Below are 23,130 nucleotides of genomic sequence, written 5' to 3'. Positions count from 1 at the left end.
AGTTGACCAATTCATGTCCTTTGTACACACGCACACCACCAAACCGCACTTGCGCTCGTCGGTGTTGACAGCTGTCAGAACCGTCCTAGCTGCCGTCCGCTGCCCGCACCAAACAACACGCACGGCGGCGCGAGGAAAGTTGCCAAAGAAAACCCACCCCCACCCCCAGGTGTGGTTCGAGGAAAATCGAACAATTTGCATGCTGTGTGGTTTTCGCGTACGCAACCATCATCATCATCAGGTGCGCGCGTGTTCCCGTTCCCGTCGAGCGGTCGCGTACTATCCATCAACGCTTGTCCGGTGCCGCGATTGAAGAAGAATAAGGCAGCCACTGCGCTCGTGTGTGTTTGTGTGTGTGTGTGTGCGCGCGTGTATCGATCATTGCGGCGCGTTCAGCCGGCAAACCTCCGCAACAGACAACGGGCGGCGATTATCATTTTGCGCCCCGCGGCCACACATTCCAGACGGGCGTGTGTGTTGTTCGAATCGTCGTCGCTGTCGTGAGTCGCTTGTCGATGTGCAGCCCGCCCGGCGATCGATTTGGTCAGTAGCAAAAGGGAATTAAGGCCGAAAGCTGCCGTCGTCCCCCTGCTCCGTGTGCAGTTGTTTCGAGTTTACTGCAGCCAGAAGCAGTAGCAACCCCTCCTCGGCGGTGATTGAGACGAGCGCACGATTTCCTAATTAACTCCTTCCCGTTACCGGAAGCCCCCCCGCGTGTGTGCCCGTGGCTGCGTGCTAAAACAACTTACCACCATGACCAGTGACGCTTACCTGACCAAGGAGCATCTAGCCGGGTTCGATAATTATAAGGTAAGGACACTCCGCGTGGTCCCCTCTCGTTACATAAGTGGGGTCAGTTGGGGGAGGCGAGAAGAGGTGGCTTTGTTGGCCTTTTTTCCCCCTGCGAACGAATCCGGTCAAACCAACTCGTGGCGTGCATCGTGAATGTCCTTGTGGTGGGCCCCCAGTCCGAAAGCGGCATCTTGTAATAGAAACGCGCGTCACAAGATGCTTTGTGCACGGCGATATCGACCAAATATCGTCCTTCCATAGCCGAACGGTGGACTACTATGTTTTCTATGACTCTATTTTTAGCCTATATAATTTGTCTGGCGTCTACTGGCGACTGGCGTTGAAGGCATTTGAAATGCTTTTTGGTAGATTGCTTTGGGTAGTAGGCGATGCAATTAATTGTGCGAACGCTATTTATCAACTGTATCTTGCTGCTCTATCTTCCCCTCCATTTACCTGATAACTAATCAACAACAACATCTGTTCCATTTCAGTACAATGCCAAGGACACCTCACCGCTCAGTATTTACGTTATGCATCCGTTCTGGAACTGGCTCGTAGAGGTAAGCTCCGTCGTCTATCGTGTGCTTCCCCCCAAAAACGCTTTGCATGCGGCAATGCCGTCTTCTAACACGCTCAAACAAATTTGGCAACACCCCGCTTAAATGTAAATATTAACGGATGCGCGCCAAGCTAGCGACGGATGAGTCGTAGCAGGGATGAAGCAATATCCCCCCCCCCCCTGCTCTCTCAATAAGTCGCTCCCTTATCGCTGATTAGACATGTCCGGTATGTCGGTCGGGGCCCTGTTATCGTTTTTCTTCGTACCGATAGACAACGCTTAAGAAAATGTGCCATAAATGTCGTTTTTGGGTAGCTCTCCACTCCCCATTGAAAAAAAGAACCCCAAAACAGTAATGTTCGATTGCATCATACACATAAAAACCCCTCTGCCCAACCGGTACCATCCTCCTGCGGTCCCTCGCACAGCCCTTTTACCACAGACTGATAAGAGGGAAGTAGTGTCGCGAAGGTATTGTTGCGATTAGAAATAGGATCCCGAAATTGCTGCCACGAGCGTAAACCCGTATCTTACTGACCATTTTCACGCTTTTCCCTCCCACCGGCAGTATTTTCCAAAATGGATTGCACCTAACCTGATGACGTTTGCCGGTTTCCTGTTCACGGTCGCCAACTTCGTGATGCTGTCCTGGTACGATTGGGGCTTCTGGGCGAGCACGGATCTGGAAAACACCACACCCGTGCCGAACTGGTTTTGGGTGGTGGCTGCGGTCAACATCTTCCTCGCCTACACGCTGGACGGCATCGATGGCAAGCAGGCGCGAAGAATCAAGCTGTCCGGCCCGCTCGGTGAGCTGTTCGACCATGGGCTCGACTCGTACTCGGCGTTCTTCATACCGGCCTGCCTGTACAGCATTTTTGGGCGCGGCCCGACGTCGGTGCCGCCGATACGCATGTACTACATCATGTGGACGATCTTTTTCAACTTTTATCTATCGCACTGGGAGAAGTACAACACGGGCGTGCTGTATCTGCCCTGGGGGTACGATCTCGGCATGTGGGTAAGTGGGCAATCATTGCTTTTCATTTATTGATAAAATTGATTTAAAAAAAAAATACGCTTCTTTTTGCCGGGCAGGGTTCGGTGTTGATGTATCTAGCGACGTGGATGTTTGGCTATCAGCTGTGGAAGGTGGACCTGCCCTGGGGTGTATCGGCCGGTCAGCTGATGGAGCTGTGTCTGCACGTGAGTGCCATGTCCAATCTGCCGATGGTGGTGTACAACATGTACCGCTCGTACAAGGACCGCACCGGCAAGATGCGCACGATGAAGGAAGCGATGCGACCGCTGTTCACGTACGGCAGCTTCATGTTCGTCTGCCTGCTGTGGGTGTTTGTGTCGCCGAGCGACATCATGAACCGGGATCCGCGTGCGGTCTACATTATGACGGGGACCATTTTTAGCAACATTAGTGTGCGTATTTCATGTTTTCCTCACATTTGTTGTTTGCGTTTGTTATTGATTCAAAATGTAACAGCTTTTTTTTTGTTTTAATTTCAGTGTCGATTAATTGTGTCACAAATGTCCAACACGACGGCGGAAACGTTCAACTGGATGACGGGCGTACTATGCGCGGCCATTTTAATGAGCCTCACGATGCCCCTGCTCGAACGACCGATACTGTACTTGCTCGTGATCGGATCCTCGCTAGCCCATTGGCACTACGGTTCCGGTGTGGTACGTACTGGTAGACGGAATATTGTTGAAAGCAATCCATTTTTTAACCACCTCATCTCTTTCACCTGTTACAGGTGCAGCAAATGTGTGTACACTTTAACCGACGGTGCTTTATGGTGACGAAACCAGAAGAATCCAAAGAATAGGAAACGCTGCTGTATGCTGTCTAGCAGCTCTTTGCTAAGTGTCCGACAGTGTGTAAGGTGTCAATTTGCGGTGGCACGCTACCGGGGGCTAAGAAGATCGCCCCCCCCCCTCAAAGATCAATACCCAAGCGGCGCCACCAAAACAAGGCTTAACAAAGGGGGGCGTCGTTGGGTGTTTCATGTTGCTTCATGCCCTCGTTAAGCGGTCGGGTCCCTGGGCACGCACGTATTACAGTTGAATTTAATCGAAATACGCTTTTTTTTATTGATACTTGATGTTTTTGTTTGTTTGCTGCTGGTGTGGAGGTTAGCAAAGTGAACGCCATCACACCACAGCAACCAATGGCTTTAACTATCGAACATCACACAGTCTAATGTGTGTGTGGGTACAGTGAGATTAAGCGCTGTTTATGGAATTGCATAGAAGGAAGAATTATGTTGATGCAGGAATTAAGTTAGCAAGGTGATCGTCGCATTGGCCTAACAGGAGCCAAAAAGTCAAACGCAGTACCATATCGCAGAGGTGGAAAAGTGAATTAGTATTGCTAAAATGCAGTCCCCCATACTGAGGCCGAGCGAAGTTAAGCAGCAACGGTATACCGATATATCATGACGCGGTATTTATCTCCCATCTACATACCTCACAATTTACTCTTGCTTAACTACTAACGAGCGGGTTTTGTGTATGTTAAAAAACACACACACACATTTATAACGTGCTTCTCTACTAGTACCACTAATCGCTGTCTCGACATCACACCGGCTAATTTTTGACACGGTAAGCTGGCAAACTCCATTAACTTTAGCGTTATAAACCTCCAAAGAAGCAGTATGTTTAATGTCTAACCTATCTCCGCTTCCTGCGCTCTTCCGTGACATTGCACGCTCCGTTTTTTGTAGTTAAACAGTACTAACAGTAACTTTACATTCTCTAAAACACTGGTAACGCATTTCTCTGTATGTACATATATATAATGCTCGCGTAAGAATTACATTAGCTCGTGCGTAAACCGCGAAAGTAGATGAAAAAGAGAACAGCGACTTTCGTTACTTTCGTTGGGGTAAACGAAGGGTGTAATCAAAAAGCTATATCGCCATATCGCGAACAAATCAAAGAATTAGTCACGCCGTCAAGTTTACGCCTCCAAGCGTATGAGTAACGCCTAACTTTGCGCACGATTTGTCGTCAAATCACGTTCTCTGTGTACCCCGTGTTTCACAGTGTTTTTGTATAGTGTATGTATTTTACGCATTACGCGGGGCTGCAGATTTTATAATCGTGACAATTTATTATTCAGACCGACCAACAAAAGGGGCAAGCAAGCAGAACTAAATTTACAGATCAAAAGCAGCATACGCAGACGCAGATTGACAGAACATTAGCAGCTAATGGATTGTTTTTTTTTGAGGAATTATTATTTGTTCGATTGAAAATTAAAATGAAAAGAAGAACAAGTGGTGTACGTGTGTATGTGTTGTATGTATATGTCTTGCATATGCCGTGTCTCTGCTTGATGCGCTGTGTTACAGCGGACAGCACGTGTTTAACCAACCGTACGATCTCGTTTTGACACATCATGTTAACAGTCTCCGAGGGAAACGAGGGAAAACTAACGACAATAACGAGTAGACCCCCCCACAGAACGCGTTATGTATTTGCTGCCAACTTTGAACAGCAGTTACGTTGATATTACAGTTTGCGGCGTGCTCGGTTGCGTGTGGGTTTGCTAGCAAAGCTCTAGAAGCGAGAAGAAAACCGGTGCAAAACAACCCCCAAAACGTGTTGCTTGTAGCACGTGCAGCGAGAAAAGGAATTAGGATTATGTTAGTGAAATAAACGCAGTGACAAACAAAAAGAAAAAGATGATAAAGTGATGAAACGAAACCAAAACCAAGCGCCAGGAGCACGACCTTAAGTAACGGCTGCTGCTAGGATAATTTTCTTATCATTTGCACACGCACACACATCACTCACAACATCACTCACAACATCAAACCGTCAACCCATCATTCACATACACTGCTCTACAGGCACAGTGCCATAATGTACATCATTCTATTCACGTATTTATGGAATTGTTTTTCATTTCCCGCTTTTTTTACTAATTTTAACCCTGTACAAAGTTTCACTAGAAAACTGTGAATTTAATTTAATAATCGATTCTGTGTCTCTGCTTCCTTGTGCTGCGCTTGATGTCTGCAGCTCATGCTAAGGAATTCAAAGAAAGGCAAGACGAACACGAAATAGTCTAAAAACCAAGCAGGAAAAGCTACCGTTTCCAAACACGATCGAGGGTTTTTAGATATCGAGCGAGCGTGCGCTAATAAAAGGCAGATCAAACCAGACTTTACGTGTACTCCTACCCACATGACAACACAACATGACAAAATGGAGTGTGCCGTTAGCCCGACATATTTATGCGACTATAAATGTGTATATCAAACATTATTAAACCGACGTTAAAAAAAAAGGAGGTGCCTCCCCTTAAGGTGCAGAAGCTAAGTTAAAAAAATCACATTTTGTATTCCAACCCTACCAGCTTTTCATTACGTGCTCGCGAAACTCTAACCCCAAAAAGCCCAAAAAGGCCCAGGCCAGTACAGTGTTTTCTTCTTCTATGATTATTATTATTATCTTCCGTACGTTGGTATTGAAGTCAATAAAAGTGAATAATTAATTTAAAACCACTTATTTCGTGTGTTTGCGTGTGTTTTTATTTATCTTTGTAGAGTATTTAGCGAAGCATTGTAAATGCTTTTTGAAGATCAAGTTTTGCGCGGTTGCAATCGGTGCTGCTAATTGTGCGAACCTTGTGATATGTGAATCTAATCCGTGTGAGCGAATTTCGTAGTGTCGTGATAGGACTATTATCATGATAGTTGAATCTTTTCTAGTATTCTAAATATATTTACTTAAGAAAAGAGATCTATAGAATAATAAACACCCAAACACTATTTGATCGTTTGACTGTGTTTGACTGTGTGTTTGACTGCTCCCCCCGCTCAGGTTTGATTTGTACTCCTTCCTTTCTTTTTTTAAATTCTGATATTGGTCCATTTCCGCGCACACGGTCCGGCAACCAGTTTGTCCGGTAGCTTTTCTCCCATGCTCTCATTAACCCACTCGGATGCCGTTATGATCTGTTGTGTTCTAGGGCGGCTTGCCCGAGATTCTGCCAGTTCCCGTTTCGCCGGTGCAACGTCTTCTCAAAACACCGTCGTCTTCTCGACTAATTGCCACACGCTCGTCTTATGTACCAGCTTAAGACTATTGTGAAACCATTCGAAAATCTTAGTTCTTATGGGGGTGCTGAGCTGGGAAAGTCTCTCGTTGTTGAATGATTTCACTCATAATCGTATCGAACGAATCGGTTCGTGAAAGTGACACAGAATTACCCTGATTTTGCAAGAAAATGTCCTTTCTAATTGGAAATTATATGAATGTGTTGGAAGTCATGCCGAAGAACCCTGTTCCTATAAACCCTGTTCCTCTGAACGGTGTTTCCACGCCATAATATGGCTAAGACATTGAACTGTGTTTTAGCTGTCATCGAGCCGCGCTGACAGCTTCCGTGTGTGGATAAAATGGATGTGAATAAAACGTGGATTTGCGCAGCAGAACAAATTGGTTTGTCCTCTTTTGTTTTACTCAGCGAATGATTAACATTGACTGCGTTCAACAGGTTATGGGCCCAGCAAGTTGACTCAAAACAAGAGTATTACATTCAGCTGAAAGAATCGGCCGAGAAGAGCCGGATAGTGATTTCTTTTCACATTGTAAAATCAGTGCTGCTACGACGTGAAAAATGAGTGAGACAAAATTCACAATCGATAAGCTAAATGGGAGCAACTGGCAAACATGGAGTATTCGGATAGAAATGCTTCTGAGTCGAGAAAATTTGTGGGATGTTGTAGAATCACCCATTCCCCCAGAAATCGAGCGCACCCCGTTTTGGAAGACAACAGACCGAAAAGCAAAGGCCACAATAATATTACTAATCGACGATAGCCAATTACCACTGGTGAAGAATTCCGTGTTTGCACACGACGTTTATGATAAATTGAAAACATACCACCAGAAAACGACACGATCTGTTCGAGTATCTCTTTTGAAGAAATTATGTGCGACAAACCTGGCAACACAAGGTAACGTGGAAGATCACCTGCGCATTTTCGACGATTTATTCGACCGCCTCGAAGCTGCAGGTACAGCATTAGATAAAGATACAAAAGTGTGCATGTTATTGCGCAGTTTACCAGCTTCGTATGATGGTTTAGTTACAGCGTTAGATAGTCGTTCAGACGAAGACATATCTCTTGAAGGAGTAAAATCTAAACTTATCGATGAATATAATCGTCAAATGGAAAGACGAGAAGGCGAATCTTCTAAAACTGAAAAGGCTATGCGATCTGCTGAGGGTAAGCCATTCAATAATCAATTAGGTGGTGGGGTACGCACATGCCATTTCTGCAAGAAACCAGGCCATTTCAAGCAGAATTGTAGGAAATTTTTGGCTATCAAGAAAAATGAAGAGCAATCTACTAGTGCCGGTAATAATTCCGGAAGAGCAAAAGCAGCACAAAGCGACTCGCGAACAATAGCGTTCACGGTGGGCAGAATAGAAAAGTCGCATAGCTGGGTCATCGACAGTGGCGCTAGTGCGCATATGACCAATAATCGATCATTTTTTACATCATTAGATGAATACGAAGGTGGATTCATCACCATGGCCGACGGTAACAAATCACAAATTCGTGGCGAAGGAAAAGGCATTATACAGGGCATTGATGGTTCCGGCAAAATAATGCAAATCGAAATGAATGATGTTAGATTCGTACCCGGGCTCTCTACTAATCTTCTTTCTGTCGGGAAATTAGCACAAAAGAACCTGGAAGTGACATTCAATGAAAAGGGATGTCAAATTGTGAGTGCCGGTGGTGCAGTGGTAGCTACAGGATCTATAAACTGTGGGTTATATTTTCTAGACGAGGTAGAAACCTCGATGACTGCATTACTGGTAAAACACAAAGCAGATTGTCAACATCAATGGCATAGACGGCTTGGGCATCGTGACTGGTCAGCGATTGAGAGAATGTATAGAGAAGATCTAGGAACCGGAATAAGGGTGAGTGATTGTGGTTTAAGAATAACATGTGAATGTTGCATGAAAGGTAAATCATGTAGATCTCCCTTTCCAACCGTCTCTGACAGAAAATCAAACAAAATTCTTGATTTAGTGCACACCGACGTATGGGGGCCATCGAAAACTGAAACACCCAGCGGTAACCGTTACATGATGCACATTACTGATGATTTCAGTAGATATACAGTTACATACTTAATGAAAAACAAATCTGATGCAGTAGAAAATATTAAAGAATATGTACGATGGGTAGGAAACAATTTTGGACGTAAGCCTCGGGTTATTCGTTCAGATGGTGGTGGAGAATTTAATAATACAGAGCTACGTAAATTTTATAAAGAAGAGGGTATAAAGCCACAGTACACCACACCATATTCACCTCAGTCCAATGGTGTGGCTGAACGTAAAAATAGAACTATCACTGAAATGGCTACCTGTATGTTGCTGGATGCAAACATAGACAAGCGTTTCTGGGGAGAAGCCGTTCAAACAGCTACCTATCTTATAAATCGGCTTCCGTCGAGAACTGTTCCTAAAACACCTTATGAATTGTGGTGGGGTCGAAAGCCAGATTTGAGCCATATTCGCCTTTTTGGAAGTCAAGCGTATGTACATATACCCGATGTAAAACGAAGCAAGCTCGATCATAAAGCCCGAAAACTAACGTTCGTTGGATATTCCTTAGAACATAAAGGATATCGTTTTGTTGATTTAGAAACTGATGAAATCACCATAAGCCGAGATGTTCGTTTTATTGAAGATAAAGAAGAAACTTCGGAAGAAGTTAATATTGAATCATTGTTGGAGGAACCATCAGAAACCAGTAATGATCAAACGGTTAAGGATGATTCTAATGATGAATTCACGGATGCTGAAACTGATATTCAAACAACTAAAGAACAGTTACCACCAGAAAAGAGAAAAGTAAAACTACCTAAACATTTAAACGATTATATCCTTGATTTAGCCATGGGAGTAGCAGCTTGCGCGAAAGAAGAACCAGTTAATTACCGCGAAGCAATGAAAGAACCAAATTGGAAAAATGCGATGGAAGAAGAAATTAACTCTCACAAACAAAACAATACTTGGGAACTCGTACCATTTCCAAAGGGTAAAACGGTAATAGGTTCGAAATGGGTTTTCAAAATTAAAAAGAATCAAGATGATGAAATAGTTAAACATAAAGCCAGACTGGTCGCGCAAGGCTATAAACAACAATATGGACTGGATTATGAAGAAGTGTATGCACCAGTTACCCGTCACACTACCTTGCGAACTTTTCTCGTAATTGCTTGGAAGCAAAAGCTAACAGTACGTCATTATGATGTCAAAACCGCATACCTTAATGGAATATTAGAAGATGAAGTATATATGCATCAACCACCTGGGTTTGAAGCTCAAGGACAGGAGGAGCTAGTGTGTCGATTGAAACGTAGTATATATGGACTACATCAATCAGCTCGTTGTTGGCATAAGACGCTAAATGAAGTACTTACAAATTTAGGTTTCAAATCCTCTTTCGCAGATCAATGTTTATTTGTCAAGTCGATTCATGGTGGTCAACATATCTTCTTATTAGTCTATGTGGACGACATACTGATCGCAGCAGCAGACGAAGTAAAGGCCAAGAAGATATACGATCATTTAAGCAAGAAATTTGAAATTAATTGCTTGGGCGAAATACGTCACTTTTTAGGTATGGAAGTGATATGTACTGATGGAATATATGGAATTCGGCTTAAACAGTTTATAGAAAAATTACTAACGGATCACGGAATGCAAGAAGCTAAAGTTGCTAGATCACCAATGGACCCTGGATACCTGAAACAAAGTGCCAATGCAGAGAATTTCGAAGATGCTACAATGTATCGAAGTCTAGTGGGTGGATTGCTATATCTGTCCGTTATGACCAGACCAGATATTGCGGCGTCAGTAGCTATACTGGGCAGAAAGTTTTCATCGCCATCGCAACAAGATTGGATAGCTGCCAAACGCATACTTCGTTATCTAAAAGGAACAAAAGAGTATTTCTTGCATCTTGGTGGATTCAAAAACCAAGGCCTGATCGGATATTCCGATGCCGATTGGGCAGGCGATTCAGAAAGTAGACGTTCAACATCTGGATTTGTATTCACGTTTGAAGGTGGTGCAATATCATGGTATAGCCGTCGTCAATCGTGTGTGACATTATCAACTATGGAAGCTGAATATGTTTCACTTTCGGAAGCATGCCAAGAAGCAATGTGGCTAAGGCAGCTGATTAAAGATTTTGGAGAAGATCAATTGAACGCGACTACAATCAAAGAAGATAACCAAGGTTGTATCGCCTTTGTAAAAACAGACAGAATAAGTCGGAAATCGAAGCACATCGATACCCGAGAGCGGTTTATAAGAGAACTTTGTGAGAAGAAGGAAATTGTTTTGGAATATTGCCCTACGACTGTCATGGTTGCAGATATAATGACTAAACCATTAGGTCCGCAGAAACATGACATGTTTCGTAAGATGCTGAAGTTAGAATAACTGAGGAGAGAAATTCTTCGACATGAGGAGGAGTGTTGGAAGTCATGCCGAAGAACCCTGTTCCTATAAACCCTGTTCCTCTGAACGGTGTTTCCACGCCATAATATGGCTAAGACATTGAACTGTGTTTTAGCTGTCATCGAGCCGCGCTGACAGCTTCCGTGTGTGGATAAAATGGATGTGAATAAAACGTGGATTTGCGCAGCAGAACAAATTGGTTTGTCCTCTTTTGTTTTACTCAGCGAATGATTAACATTGACTGCGTTCAACAGAATGTACAACTAGAATTATATGAAGAATATGAGAATATGAATTCCTATAAGGAAGATTTAAGCAATTTGAAAATTCCAAAAATTATACCAGAATATAAGCAATTTTTTAAACATAAATATTAAATGTTATCCAATATCCTATACAAAATATCAACCTTACTGGAAGCTTTTTTCCCTGCATTTAACACAATGTTACGCCTTTCTATTTACAGAATGATAGCAGAGTGGCAACGTTCTATCCGAGCAACCCCTACAATCACGATTATATTTTCTTCATTTCCTCTAACACCCCTCCCACACCCTTGGACACCCCCCATAACCAGTTAGCTGTTTGTTTACTACTGCGTTCTTTTTTTTCACTATCACCAATCCTTCTCCAACTCACGATCGCGATCGCGGACCGGTATGCTGTGATTCGCTCGCGCCCATATGCTCTCCGATGCGCTCCGCGGATCGCCTCACGCTCTTGTGTTTTGCTTTTTGGAGAATCTCGCTCTCTATGCTTTCATCCCTCTAGCACAAAACCCTCTCCGGGATGAAGCTGACCGTGCCCTGACTGACTGCTATCCCGCACAGCTCTGCCGAGCGCAGTCGCACATTGAACTTGAACCAGAAAAGAGCTACAGGGGCATCTCAGGCATCCAGTAAGAAAGCAACTTCCAACACACAACCCAGCTACTCACCATGCTACGATTTGCGCTGCTGTTCGTAGCACTGGCGGCATTCGTGGCCGGCGGGCCTACGGTAAGAAAGGATGAGGCGGCGAACGCCATAACGCCCCCCACGGAACCCGTTGAAGTTGAAGTGAAACCAAGCGAGGAACCTGTCAAGCTTCCGGTCAGTAACGATGAGCCAGCGAACGATGCCAGTACCAGTACCACCACGGCGAGCGAGACGAAACCCACGGACAGCGTTTCCACCACAACGGTACCGTCGACAACGGGCGAAGCATCTCCATCGCCATCTCCGACCACCTCATCCTCGACCACCACGAAAGCACCCACCACGGCCGCTAGTGTGACGTCCTCGGTGCCAACGACCAAACCTCCCCGCAAGACGATCACGTTCGATCAGCGCCAGGAAGGGAAGTACAACATTCGGGCCGATTTGGAAAACTTTGTGATCGTGGTCGTACCGTCCGGTTCGTCGTCTGGCGCTTCCCTGCTCGATCTGCTGACCCGCTCCGCCCACAAGAAGGACGCCCTGCATCAAACGCGCAAAGCGTCGCACAAGCGCAAGCACCACAAAGCTCACTCGGCCGCCCAGAAGAAGATCGCCCAAGCGACGCCGGAGGTGATCGTGCTGGACGAAACGCACCAGCGGTCGGGCCAGCTCGAGACGGAAGAGTTCATCGAGGGCCGCACACCGTACAAGGTGGATCTGTCGAGCAGTGCGCGCAGTGTCGACGGGGCGGATAGTAATGATCATCACCACCATCAGGCAGCAGCAGTAGCAGGCAACAAACCATCATCGTTCACGTTCAGCCTGGAACCGTCGGTAGCGGCGGGCCGTTTGGTTCGCTTCCCGTCAGGTAACTATCCCCAGCCGCAGGCCGACGGGCGAGCGCTGCGGTTCGGCGGACATCCTAACACTAACACCCTGGCAGCCACCACCAGTAGCAATAATCCTAGCGGTAGTAGTACTAGTGCGACTAACAACCTGCGCCTTCTTCCTCCTGGTGATGGGGACAACGCGCAATCACGGCGTGACGGTAACTCCCTGCTAGTGCTTCGTCCGGGCAGCGGCAGCGACGGCGGTGCGATCGGGCGCGATGCCGACCCGGGTGACGATCGGCTGCAGTCGGCGGGCGGCTACCTTCCACCGGCCACCGTACTGGTCGAGCCTTACCATTCTTACCATGCACCTTCCTCCTTCGACAGCCTAGAGTACGAGCCGGCGCGCTCCGACGTGGACATGACGCAGCTGCAGCTCGAGCCGGACTACCGGGAGTACGACGAGCTGACGCCGATCGGGGACGAGACGGACGGTGGACTGGTGGTGGGGGATTGGGAGGAGCTGCGGCTACTCGGTGCCCAGGAGCAGTGCGGTCCGGACCGGAAGCGGGACAGTTACGGCGTGTGTCAGTTCGTGCAGCCGTGATCACAGTACGGTTGCGGAGCGGAGGCCTAGCGATTAAGGTTTTAGGTAGGTTTAAGGAGAGTTGGATGATGTTCGTTTGCCCAGCGGCCCAGCTTAGGGAGGCACATTTGTACTGTGCGATGAAAAAACCCGTTCCACTGTCCACTGTTTATTTATTGATGCCATTGTGCCAAATAAAAAGCCATATATGCTACTCCGGATCGGATCAGCTGTAATCAGTGTTATTTTTAGGATTAGCACAGAGGGCCTTGGAATCATTACGATTACCATTAACCGTAGCTTCTTCCGCGCACGATCCACGGCAATTCCAGGCGCATCCGAACCATTGCCGACTAACCGAGCGCGTGCTGGAAAGCGCGATAATCGGAATGACGTCGTAGACCTAACGGGAGAACCTAACCTGAGGAGGGTCCGGGCCGAGTGGCGATCGGCACAGCGATGAGTATTTTAAGAACAATCTCTCAGTCTGTTCTACATCGTTCGCTCCAGAATCACGATTACGACCGAACAGTCGATGCCCGCTTTCACTGTACAGTCAACACACACACAAATCATCATCATCATAGTCATCCTTTCGAGGATGATTAATTGCAATGCCCGATTACAACAAAACCGGCCCCGCGGCGAACCATCAACATTCGGTGTGAAGCTTCAATGGGGAAGGAGAAGCAAACAGAACGCCGTGTCCGCCGTGAGAAGGCAATCATATGCTAGAGAAACGGGAGCGATGCGATCAGAAACCCGCACCGCAATGGAATGGAAAGGAAAGGAAGAACGAAAGAGTCCAGCGAATGAAGTTGCCGTACGACACACCGTAGGAATATGCCGTTATATTCCGCGACCTACTTTTCCGGTGAATGTCGTCGTTATCGAGCGCATGTCGCATTTGATCCGCAGCGGGACAACATTTGTACGCCACGTTCTGCCAGCTGGGCCCGATAGGGGATATTTGGATGATGTTGCTATTCGCGAAAGTGCTGAAAAGGTGAGGTCACATTTGTTGCAGCACATTGTGGTGTTGGTGAAGGTGCTTTTTATTTGGGGCCATTAAGCATGAGTGATATTTGTTCTAATATTAGAATGATCACATTCGAAAGATCGCTACATACTTATTGGCCTTTAAGCATTGTAGCTTTGAGGGTGTCTCGATGGTTAAATTGATAGGTGCGAAAGTTTTTACAAGGCATGCACTTAGTTCGATTCCAATTGCAGGTCTCAGAATATCTCTAGTAAACCTTGATGATTGTAATAGCACCGGGCATGATCGCTGCAGGTCGTTAAACCAACGAGAGAAGCAGCAACCCAAATGAGGAGCATGAGAAGCAGCAACTAAAACATAAAAAGAGCATGAAGAAAAAGAAGCTCTTCAAGTAGCATCTATGCTACTATTAAATACAATATAAATTAAGTTTAATTGCACTCTCTTTAGCTCATTTTCTGTATTCTCAAACACCGTACCTCGTGGGTAGCCGGCCAATGCTCTTTTTGTGGTTTACATAAACCCTCAGTCTCCACAATTATTGGCGTCATATAGAAGTTGAACCTCCAGAATAGAAGAAACCTCTCCAATGCGCATTCTCTGAGATATAGAGAGGCCCCCTAAGCCACCAACCAAAGTACCGTTTCGTTTAGTCGCAGATACAAATCTAGGAGATCACCTTTTGACGATGAAGCATCGTGACAGCTTCCGGGGAAGGTCACCGTTCCATCAATGATATCTTCTAAATATTTTCCTGTAAGCCTCAGCAACGAAACTCCGATCGACGATATACTTCTCAGGTTTTAAAGACGCTTTCGGAGGATTTTTGTTTTCGACCAGATCGGCACCTTAAAAGTAACCTCAATCCGTAAGTCCTCCGGATGGTGTCAATTATCGTGTGGTCTGGAGAGTGATTCTGTGAATCTCTCTACTATCTCCTTTCCGCCCACCAAAAAAAAAAAACAACAAAAACGGATGCCATAGTTTAGATGAAAACAAAAAAAAAAAGTCCAAAACACCTCACTACGATGTTCTTCTTGCGATCGATCTTCAATCCTAGAAACAAACGAACACGCTTTCGCGTACGTGCGGCTCAAAACAAACACCGAACTGAAAAGAGAAGTAGAGAAAAAAAACGGCAAAGAAACGGTTAGTTTCGTTGACCCCGGGGCCGCAGGTCCGAACTGCCTATGTACAGAGTGACAGGGGTGGGGTGACGATTAAGTGCAGGTAGACTGCCCGTGGCCAGTCCCTCCCAGGGGATGGGATGGGGATGGGTTCAGCTTCTACGGTGTAACCTGTTCAGCCTCTGAGATCGTCGGATCAGGAGGAAGGGGAGGAGGAGTAGGATGCGATTCTTTGGACCTCTTCTCCACATCTCCACATGTGGGACGGTGATCGGTTATGCTTTCTCTCGGTCTCGAGAGCAGTTGGAATGATGAGATCTCTAGCCAATCGTATTGAATCGTCTTTTGTCTCTCAATTGAGATTGACCCTTTGGGGTGAAATGGTATGGAAGGGGGCCTGGGGGTTTTGTGTTGGTTGAAGGTGATGGACAGCAAGGGCCGAGAAGCATCGATTGCTGCTGAGCCGTTCTGAGCTGTGAAAGTCGTAGGATGCTGTGTAGTACAGTGCGGTACAGTCTTGATGTTGCACCCGTGCGCGGTCACGTATTACGATCATCTTCTATAGCTTTTTGAGTGAAGAAATGTAAATGATCCTTTCTTATCATTTTATGTGGTACATCTTAACATTTACTTTCTTTAACTTTTTTGTTGAGGTTTAAATGATTTTTTCATTTTCAATTTAACGCAAATTTAGTTTTTCAGTATTGATCATCTATAACATCATTTTTCAAGAGTTTTCCCTTTTTCTTACTTGTTATACAAGTCGCATAAAGTGTTATGTAAGTGAGATGAACATAAAACGGTATTTTATTGATAAAAAAATACAAAAACCACACTTACATAAAAAAACAAATTGAGGAAGCTACGATAAGTAATCAGAAAAGCTAATCAATACATAAAAATAAATAAATAAATAATTAGAAAATGCAGAAAACAACTTCTAGCAGGATCAAGAATAACACGAACACGACAAAACATGATAGACTATCAACAAGATGTAAGAAACTCTAAACAGTAATGGGATAAATGGTAAAATAAGATAAATCCTTGTATATGAATAAAGTATCTATACCATAATGTGTCAATATTTTACTATTTTTTTAAAGTTTGTCACTCCAACAACTGACCAGCCCTGTACATAACAATCCAGTCCAGCTCCAATCGAAGTACATAAGCAAACCAGAATATGCCCCCGGAATAAGCCTCCCGGCCATCCTAGCCGATCCTCCGCAGAATTGCACGTGAGATTCAACATTTTATGGCGGTGGCAGTGGAAAGGCAAGCGAAGAAAGCGCTTTCACGAGAGCGAGGTTGGCGTTCTTTCAGAGAACGGGAAAATCACACACAACTGCACACATACACACATCGCAAGACCCAAAACAACCGGGTTGTCCCGTTGTGGTCCATCGCATAGAACCTTCACTCCAAATCGGGCTGCGTTCGGAGCAGCATCTCTCGTGGCAAAAGCTCCCCAAGCTTAGGAGTTTAGTGATCCTCGTCCTGCGTGTGTGTGTGTGTTTGTATGTGTGTGTCTGTTTAGTTTGTAGTTAGTTGCAACATGAATCGACCTTCGAGTGGCCATCGATTGGTAGCATTTCTGCTACCACTTTTGCTCGCCCAAACCGCAGTTCGAATCCATTCCCTACCCATCCCGAGCATACTCGACGATGACAGTGATTACGATGATAGCTACGAATACGACTACGACATAGTGTTCGATCAGCGTCAGAACGGAACCGCCAACGTACACGTGTCGGTCGATGGCGTTATGCTTGCGCTCCCCGCACCAGAAATGCCACCATCCGCTTCGCTTGCCGGGGCGACCCTGCTGGATCTGTTCGCGTCACAGCTTGCAGCGGCCGGTGATGGATCCGAAGACGACAGCTCGGAAGAAGCGTACGGTACCATATCGGGATCGTCCTCTTCTTCCTCCACTGGCACGAGCTCGCCGTCTTCGACTACTGCGGCCTCCCTCAGTACTACCACAACGACGGTGGCTCCCTCTGCCAGCCCCGTGATCGCTAGTGATCCCTTCCCGTATCAAGCATTGCCTGCGAATCTTCCCGCCAGCCTGCTCGGCCAGGGACTGTCGTTCTTTTTCAACCCAAAACAGGGCGAAATTCCGTTCCGTCTTAATGCCGGCGGTGGGTCAACGAAACCGGCTGCTGCTGCTGCCATTCCGATCGTGATAACCAAGCTGGACAAAGCGCCCGGCGTGAGGGATACAGAGTCGGCCGAATCGAACGAGGATAGCCGTGAGGTTGAGGAGCCGGCAGTGCAGCAAACGGTCAGCAAACAGCAGGGTGGAAAGAGGAAGCGCAAGCATAAGCGGAAGTAAAGATCGTTGGTCAATGCATGAAATACTAAGGATGGTTTTAGTATATTTATTAATGACTTTTTCTTTTGACTATTTATTCACAAGGTATAAGGTGCGCGTGGCTAACCTGCTGAGACCGTTGCTGAAGCGAACTGTTCTTGTACAGTGAGGTGCCTTCCGCTTTTCTGGAATAAGTTTGTGATAAGACACGTTTCTACTGGGGACTCCTTGAGGACTGGGATCGCAATGCTCAACTAACCTTAAAGCATTAAGCAACAATGCATTTACGCTAATACTTATATCCAGTATTTCAGCTGCGGGGTAAAATACGTAAATAAAGCAATTAAACATAATTAGTAATAAAGATGTGTCATAAATTATTGAAGCTGCATTGGAGAACGAAGAAAATAGCTAGACTTTCGCGAATATCCCTTGACTGGGCTTTTGGACCGTCTACGGCACAACACAGCTGCTGTAGCTTAAACGAGGAACCTGTTTCTTCTGATTTCACACTCCTGACTCTCTTCCGTGTTTCTGGCTTAGTTCCTCTTTGGTCCCATCGAATCTGGTTTCTAACCATTAACGCGATACGAACCGCAATGACAAGAACTGGGTCAAGTTAGGTTTTGGGAAGCGTAAGCGTAATCTTTTGGCATTGAAATTGCACTAAAACTGAGTGTTAGGAAATGAAGATAACATGATAAAGGAGATAAATTATAACGAGACCCCAAACATTTATCCAATGAGATATTTAAATCTTTTAAAGTTGAACATCTTTTTAACCATAAACAGCAAAAATTGCTTAAAATCTATTTTTTTGAAACAAACTTTCCCTTTAAATGCACTTTATGATGATTTAAGCTGCCACTATTTATATATAAATTGAATTAATCTATTTTCTACTTATCTTTCTTCATCTTCCCATATTATCTCTTTTTCACTCATTTTCTCCCCTTTTTATTCATTTCTTCTTGATGGACTTCTCTTTTTTCATCTTATTTTTCTTTCTCATATTCTATTTCACCCTCATATACTAGCCATTTTTTTATTTTATATTTTTCCTTACTTTTCCCTCCTCTTTTGCCAAATGCAAGCGCCTGTCCCCTTGAATGATCTAATCCCTTATTTGACTTGATATATTTCATCTTAAACATAGAAAAGAAATAATATTTTATAATATATTTTATAATATGCTTCACATTCCTTTAAGACGTTTTAATTTATTCTTCTTTAATAAATCTCCTTATTAATCATTTCAATCTAATTAAGAAAAATGTTTTACATCAACAATACTGAGTTTTTGTTATGTTGACTCAATCATACGATATCTCGCTTTAAGTTTCAAAAACAAAACGTTGGACTGTTTTTTTTCATTTCCAATTAGTATTCACGCCAAACTGCGACGGAAAATAGACAATCGATCACCTTCCTCAATGAGACCTTGACTCAAACTTTACATCTTACGTATAGTTTTTGAAACTACTATTTATATAGAATTCATGGATATTTTTTCCTACCACTACAATACAATTTAACGCCATTCTGTTATCATCTTCTATTCATTTCGTCTAATTAGCGTAACCGTTTGCGCTGCCCCGCCCGGAACAACTTTGCAACGATCACTTAATTAACCATGAAATTGACATCCCCTTTAACGGCTTAATCAATTCTGCCGCGAAAACTACGGCCAACTCAACAACTCCCCAACAATTGCGAAGGACACGCACACGCTCATTGCCCGAGTCGTAAAACCAAAACTATTCCCCCCTAACGGAGGCGCAACCGTTTACGATCCGATCTTGTGCAGCATGCAGCAAGGGGGGTTCGCATGTCACGCATCATTCGAGTCACCTGTTTTGGGTTTCTCTTTCCATTCGGTTTCCCTTCGGCAGTGGATGGCATTTCTTTGTGTCGCCAAAGACACGCTTTGTGGATGGTTTTGTGTTGTGTGTTGGTAGTCTGCCGTCTGTTTGTTTGCCTCCACCCGGTTTCTCCACGTTTACGGGGAGCGGACGGCGGAAGCGGTCACGTATTTGAAATGGTATTTCAACCCATCAATCGATTCCGGTACAGTGGTGAGTATGGTTATGAGTGTAATGTGCTGTTAAAGTGTTTGAAATGTTGAAATCCAAATTAAAATCCAAATTTTATCATCAGCTTTATACAATTCTGCTTCTGAATAATTGTTTATTGATCGAGGCCGGCGTCAACAATCGTCTATTTAAAGCAATTATTTTTCAGTCATGCAGTCCAAGATGTGACCATTATATTATAATTTCCTCATTAGGTGTATCATAACACCTGATGTTCGTGGAATTCTTTGAATTTTTTACCTTCCTGTGGGAAAATGTGGTTTATATACATGCCATATTGATCCATATTCTACCATATTCTGCCATATTCTACGAAATCCCATAGGCGATCAAACTGCGGGCTATGGGAATAAAAAATGGAAAGAAAATGCAAATTATCCGAATTTTTGCATTTACTCCTATTGGAGTTAGGACAATGCTTTGGTGGAGTTTAGAATTGGTGGTATGGACATGGACGTAAAAAATGGTTAAATTAAGTTCCTTATTGATTACCTCGTAGCAGGTAGTCTCACGTATTTAATGGCTTGAATACAAGATGAGTGTGTATTTCATGCTTGTACGATGGGATTAAATGCATTTTTATAGTATTTTGGCACACAATTTTGAAATAAAAAACTTTGTTATAATTTTTCAATCTGTTTTGTTGATCATCTATTCTGGAGGCTGCAGTTTTGAATAATAAATTTTATAATAAATTAATTTTATTTTCTCTTTGACTTTTTTTTTATTTTTAACTTCTCTTTATTCAAATAAAACTCACTATGTTAGCACACCGTGTACGCGAGATGAACTTTTGTCTTTTTCCCCTTTTTCTCTTTCTCTCTCTCTTCTCTCTCTATCCCTTTCTCTGAAACACCCGAAAGTGTTTGTTTCTGTGCCGTCGTGTCTTTGTCTATGTCTCAGACGTTCCCAATTTTTCGAGCAAGAGGTTAAGATAGGGGCTGCCCCAAACCCCATCGCGACCGTTGTCACCACCAAAGGAATGGAACGGCGCACGCGATCAACGCCAAAATTGAAACTGATCGCCGTCATCCGTCGAGCTGCTGCCGAACCGTTCGGACATTGGGCCGCTCGCGATCGGTGTCCGCGCGCGCGCGTGTGTAGATAGTGTGAATCGGTAAGCCCCTCAAACGCCCTTGGCTAATTGTGTGAATGTGAATTAGCACCCTATTTTCTCTTCCTTTCCCGCTCGCAAAAACAGTCGTATGACTGCTCCGTTCCGTGCCCAAGCAAAAGCAGCGCAATGTCGAAGGTGAGACGGCGTGACGTACTGTTGATAGCGATTTTAGTGCTCCAGTTGCTGCTGGCGTTAGATGCGCGCCGACACGGCGACGGATCAGTGCGCTCGATCGTGCGAGCCGCTCAGCTGGCAGCGAAAGTGAAACGAGAAAGTGGCAACGATCGGATCGAACCGCAGAGTGACGATGAGGATGATGACAAGGCCGACGAGATTATCTACGACCAGCGGCAGGGCGCTGGGGAAACCAACATACGGCTGAGCATTAAGAACTTTCAGCTTCAGCTGCCGGAATCGGAGCTGAAACGTTTGCAAAGCTCCGACATGGTACGATTGATCCAGAACTCGGTGCTTCGTTTGTTTGGCATTGGGGTGGGAAGTGATCCCGAACCGGAAGCAACCTCGCGTAGTCCCCCGGTCGCCGAGCAGCCAGCCTCTACCGAGCGGCAACCGGTCGAGAACTTTGCCCAATCGCTACCGGAACTGGTTACCTCGATGTTGCAGGTGAACGGGACCAACGTACCGGCCAAGTTCTTCCTCGAGATCAGTGACTTTCTGATGAACACGAATGACAATGACGCGGTGGATGATATGCGCGTGGAGACGAACCACAACCAGCAGCAGCAACTGGAGCAGCAGCAGCTGGAGCAACAGTTACATCGGTTTCAGCAGCAGCAGCAGCAACACAACGAGTCACCTCCCGAGCAGCCAGCGGATGGGTCACACTTTGGCACGGAAGAGATCACGATCGAGCGGTTAGAAAACACGACCAACGTGAGGAACCAAACCATCACCATTAGCAAGAAGCGGCATCAGCTGGGACCGCTGCCGACCGATGGCAGTGCGCTGGAAACGGTCAGCAAGGAGAACCATCACACGTTCAACACGACCCGGAACGCTACCGAATCGTCGGACCGGTTCGTTCAGACGAAACCGATACGGCTGGAAACGGTGCGACGTGTGGTGGTTTCTACGAACGAGCCGCTTCAAACGCTACGGGAAAAGGTCATCTGGAAGGTGGAGCAGCAGCAGCACCAGCAGCAGCAGCCATCGGTAGTGGCTGAAGATGGGACGTCTGCTGGTGGACACTAACGGGACGGGGGTCCGCGATGGGGCGTGTGTGATGAGTGAAAGCTATCATCTGATATTTCACACATAGAGTTAGTGTGTGCTCGGAATGCATATGTGTGACAGGTTATTCTGTTTCTTCTTTGTCCGGGTCTATTTTAGGTTTTGGTGAGTGTAAATTTTGTGTCTCGGTACTGGAGCGTCTATGTGTGCTGGAGAGAATTGAACTACGTCCGGCCCTAGCAGGAGCAAGATCGTCTACCATTCGGCCGTCGCGGTGTGACAATCAGAGAAGCAATTTAAGACAGTGTGTTAGGATCGATCGTGATCATGCACAAGCTTAAAAATTGATTAAAATCAATTGAAGTTGGTGAAATCGAAGATATTAATATTTTAATTTGGATCACTCAAAAAGCCATACACAAAAGCACAATAAAATCGAACAGATTTCAACGTTAAAAATAGCTTTTCTTCTTATTTATCTTTAAACTCGTGATCCTAGATAACCTTCGTAAACTAAGCTTCAGTATTGGCAAATATTAAAATATGGACAGGAATGGTTAGCTTAAATAAGGTGTTGGGAAGGTGATGCTTAGGAGCGATGTATTTCATTTTATAAGAAAAAATGAAAAATTATGTGTTTTTTTCTAAATCCAGTTAAGTCTTTCATTTCATAAAGATCGAATCTCTAAGTATTTATGAATCTTCTCTATGAATTCTATGAATCAATATTTAAATATTCATGGATCTTGAACACATGTATAAAGATTCTTTGAACTCCGTAAAACAAGGATTACAAAAAAGGACACAAACAAAGATTCAAATGTTATAATTTTACCGGATTTGAAGGTGAAATTTTAATTGATCTTACCTTAATCCGCATAATAGAAAGAAGAAAACAACATCATTTCAGTTGTGCAATTGCGTAGTTGTGTATTACGTTGCAAGCTAAAATTCCCAATGATCCGAACAACTCTATTGATATGGTTCTGGTTACGATTATTCGGATCCTTGTGATCGATCGTTCCTACCATGTCCAAAAGTTTGGAACCTAGATGAGATTGTTCCATTT

At 44.9% G+C, this 23,130-nt stretch overlaps 4 protein-coding genes across 6 annotated transcripts; all 4 read left to right on the top strand.

The window, feature by feature from the left end:
* The first annotated feature begins 83 nt into the window (after positions 1–83).
* LOC120902484 (ethanolaminephosphotransferase 1) lies at positions 84–5,890 on the top strand. Its single transcript, XM_040311267.1, has 6 exons — positions 84–810; positions 1,287–1,355; positions 1,923–2,375; positions 2,453–2,788; positions 2,876–3,052; positions 3,127–5,890. The coding sequence occupies exons 1-6, from the start codon at positions 754–756 to the stop codon at positions 3,196–3,198; spliced, it is 1,164 nt and encodes a 387-aa protein (XP_040167201.1). The 5' UTR covers positions 84–753; the 3' UTR covers positions 3,199–5,890.
* Positions 5,891–8,159: 2,269 nt separating this feature from the next.
* LOC120903150 (endochitinase A) lies at positions 8,160–13,442 on the top strand. Of its 2 annotated transcripts, none has more exons than XR_005739548.1 (2): positions 8,160–11,082; positions 11,350–11,825. XR_005739548.1 is itself a non-coding variant. In XM_040312400.1 (2 exons), exon 2 carries the CDS (start codon positions 11,822–11,824, stop codon positions 13,235–13,237), a length of 1,416 nt encoding a protein of 471 aa, XP_040168334.1. In that variant the 5' UTR covers positions 10,821–11,082; positions 11,350–11,821; the 3' UTR covers positions 13,238–13,442. The 2 variants fall into 2 exon arrangements, 1 of the variants encoding a protein (XP_040168334.1); XM_040312400.1 differs by having other exon boundaries at positions 10,821–11,082; positions 11,350–13,442.
* A 3,311-nt stretch (positions 13,443–16,753) lies between these two features.
* LOC120901907 (endochitinase A-like) lies at positions 16,754–18,007 on the top strand. The gene is made up of 2 exons (XM_040310268.1): positions 16,754–17,677; positions 17,766–18,007. Exons 1-2 carry the CDS (start codon positions 16,902–16,904, stop codon positions 17,827–17,829), a joined length of 840 nt encoding a protein of 279 aa, XP_040166202.1. The 5' UTR covers positions 16,754–16,901; the 3' UTR covers positions 17,830–18,007.
* Positions 18,008–19,550: 1,543 nt separating this feature from the next.
* On the top strand, positions 19,551–22,710 carry LOC120899745. Of its 2 annotated transcripts, XM_040305920.1 has the most exons (3): positions 19,551–19,735; positions 20,617–20,870; positions 20,955–22,710. In XM_040305920.1, the coding sequence occupies exon 3, from the start codon at positions 20,997–20,999 to the stop codon at positions 22,080–22,082; it is 1,086 nt and encodes a 361-aa protein (XP_040161854.1). In that variant the 5' UTR covers positions 19,551–19,735; positions 20,617–20,870; positions 20,955–20,996; the 3' UTR covers positions 22,083–22,710. The 2 variants fall into 2 exon arrangements, with proteins under 2 accessions (XP_040161854.1, XP_040161852.1); XM_040305918.1 differs by lacking the exon at positions 19,551–19,735 and having other exon boundaries at positions 20,575–20,870.
* The last annotated feature ends 420 nt before the right edge of the window (positions 22,711–23,130 follow it).

This window comes from Anopheles arabiensis, chromosome 3 (genome assembly GCF_016920715.1).
Source record: "Anopheles arabiensis isolate DONGOLA chromosome 3, AaraD3, whole genome shotgun sequence".
NCBI classification, from domain to species: Eukaryota; Metazoa; Arthropoda; class Insecta; order Diptera; family Culicidae; genus Anopheles; species Anopheles arabiensis.
Note: the sequence above shows the minus strand (reverse complement) of the source record. Positions and strands in the feature narration are given on the sequence as shown.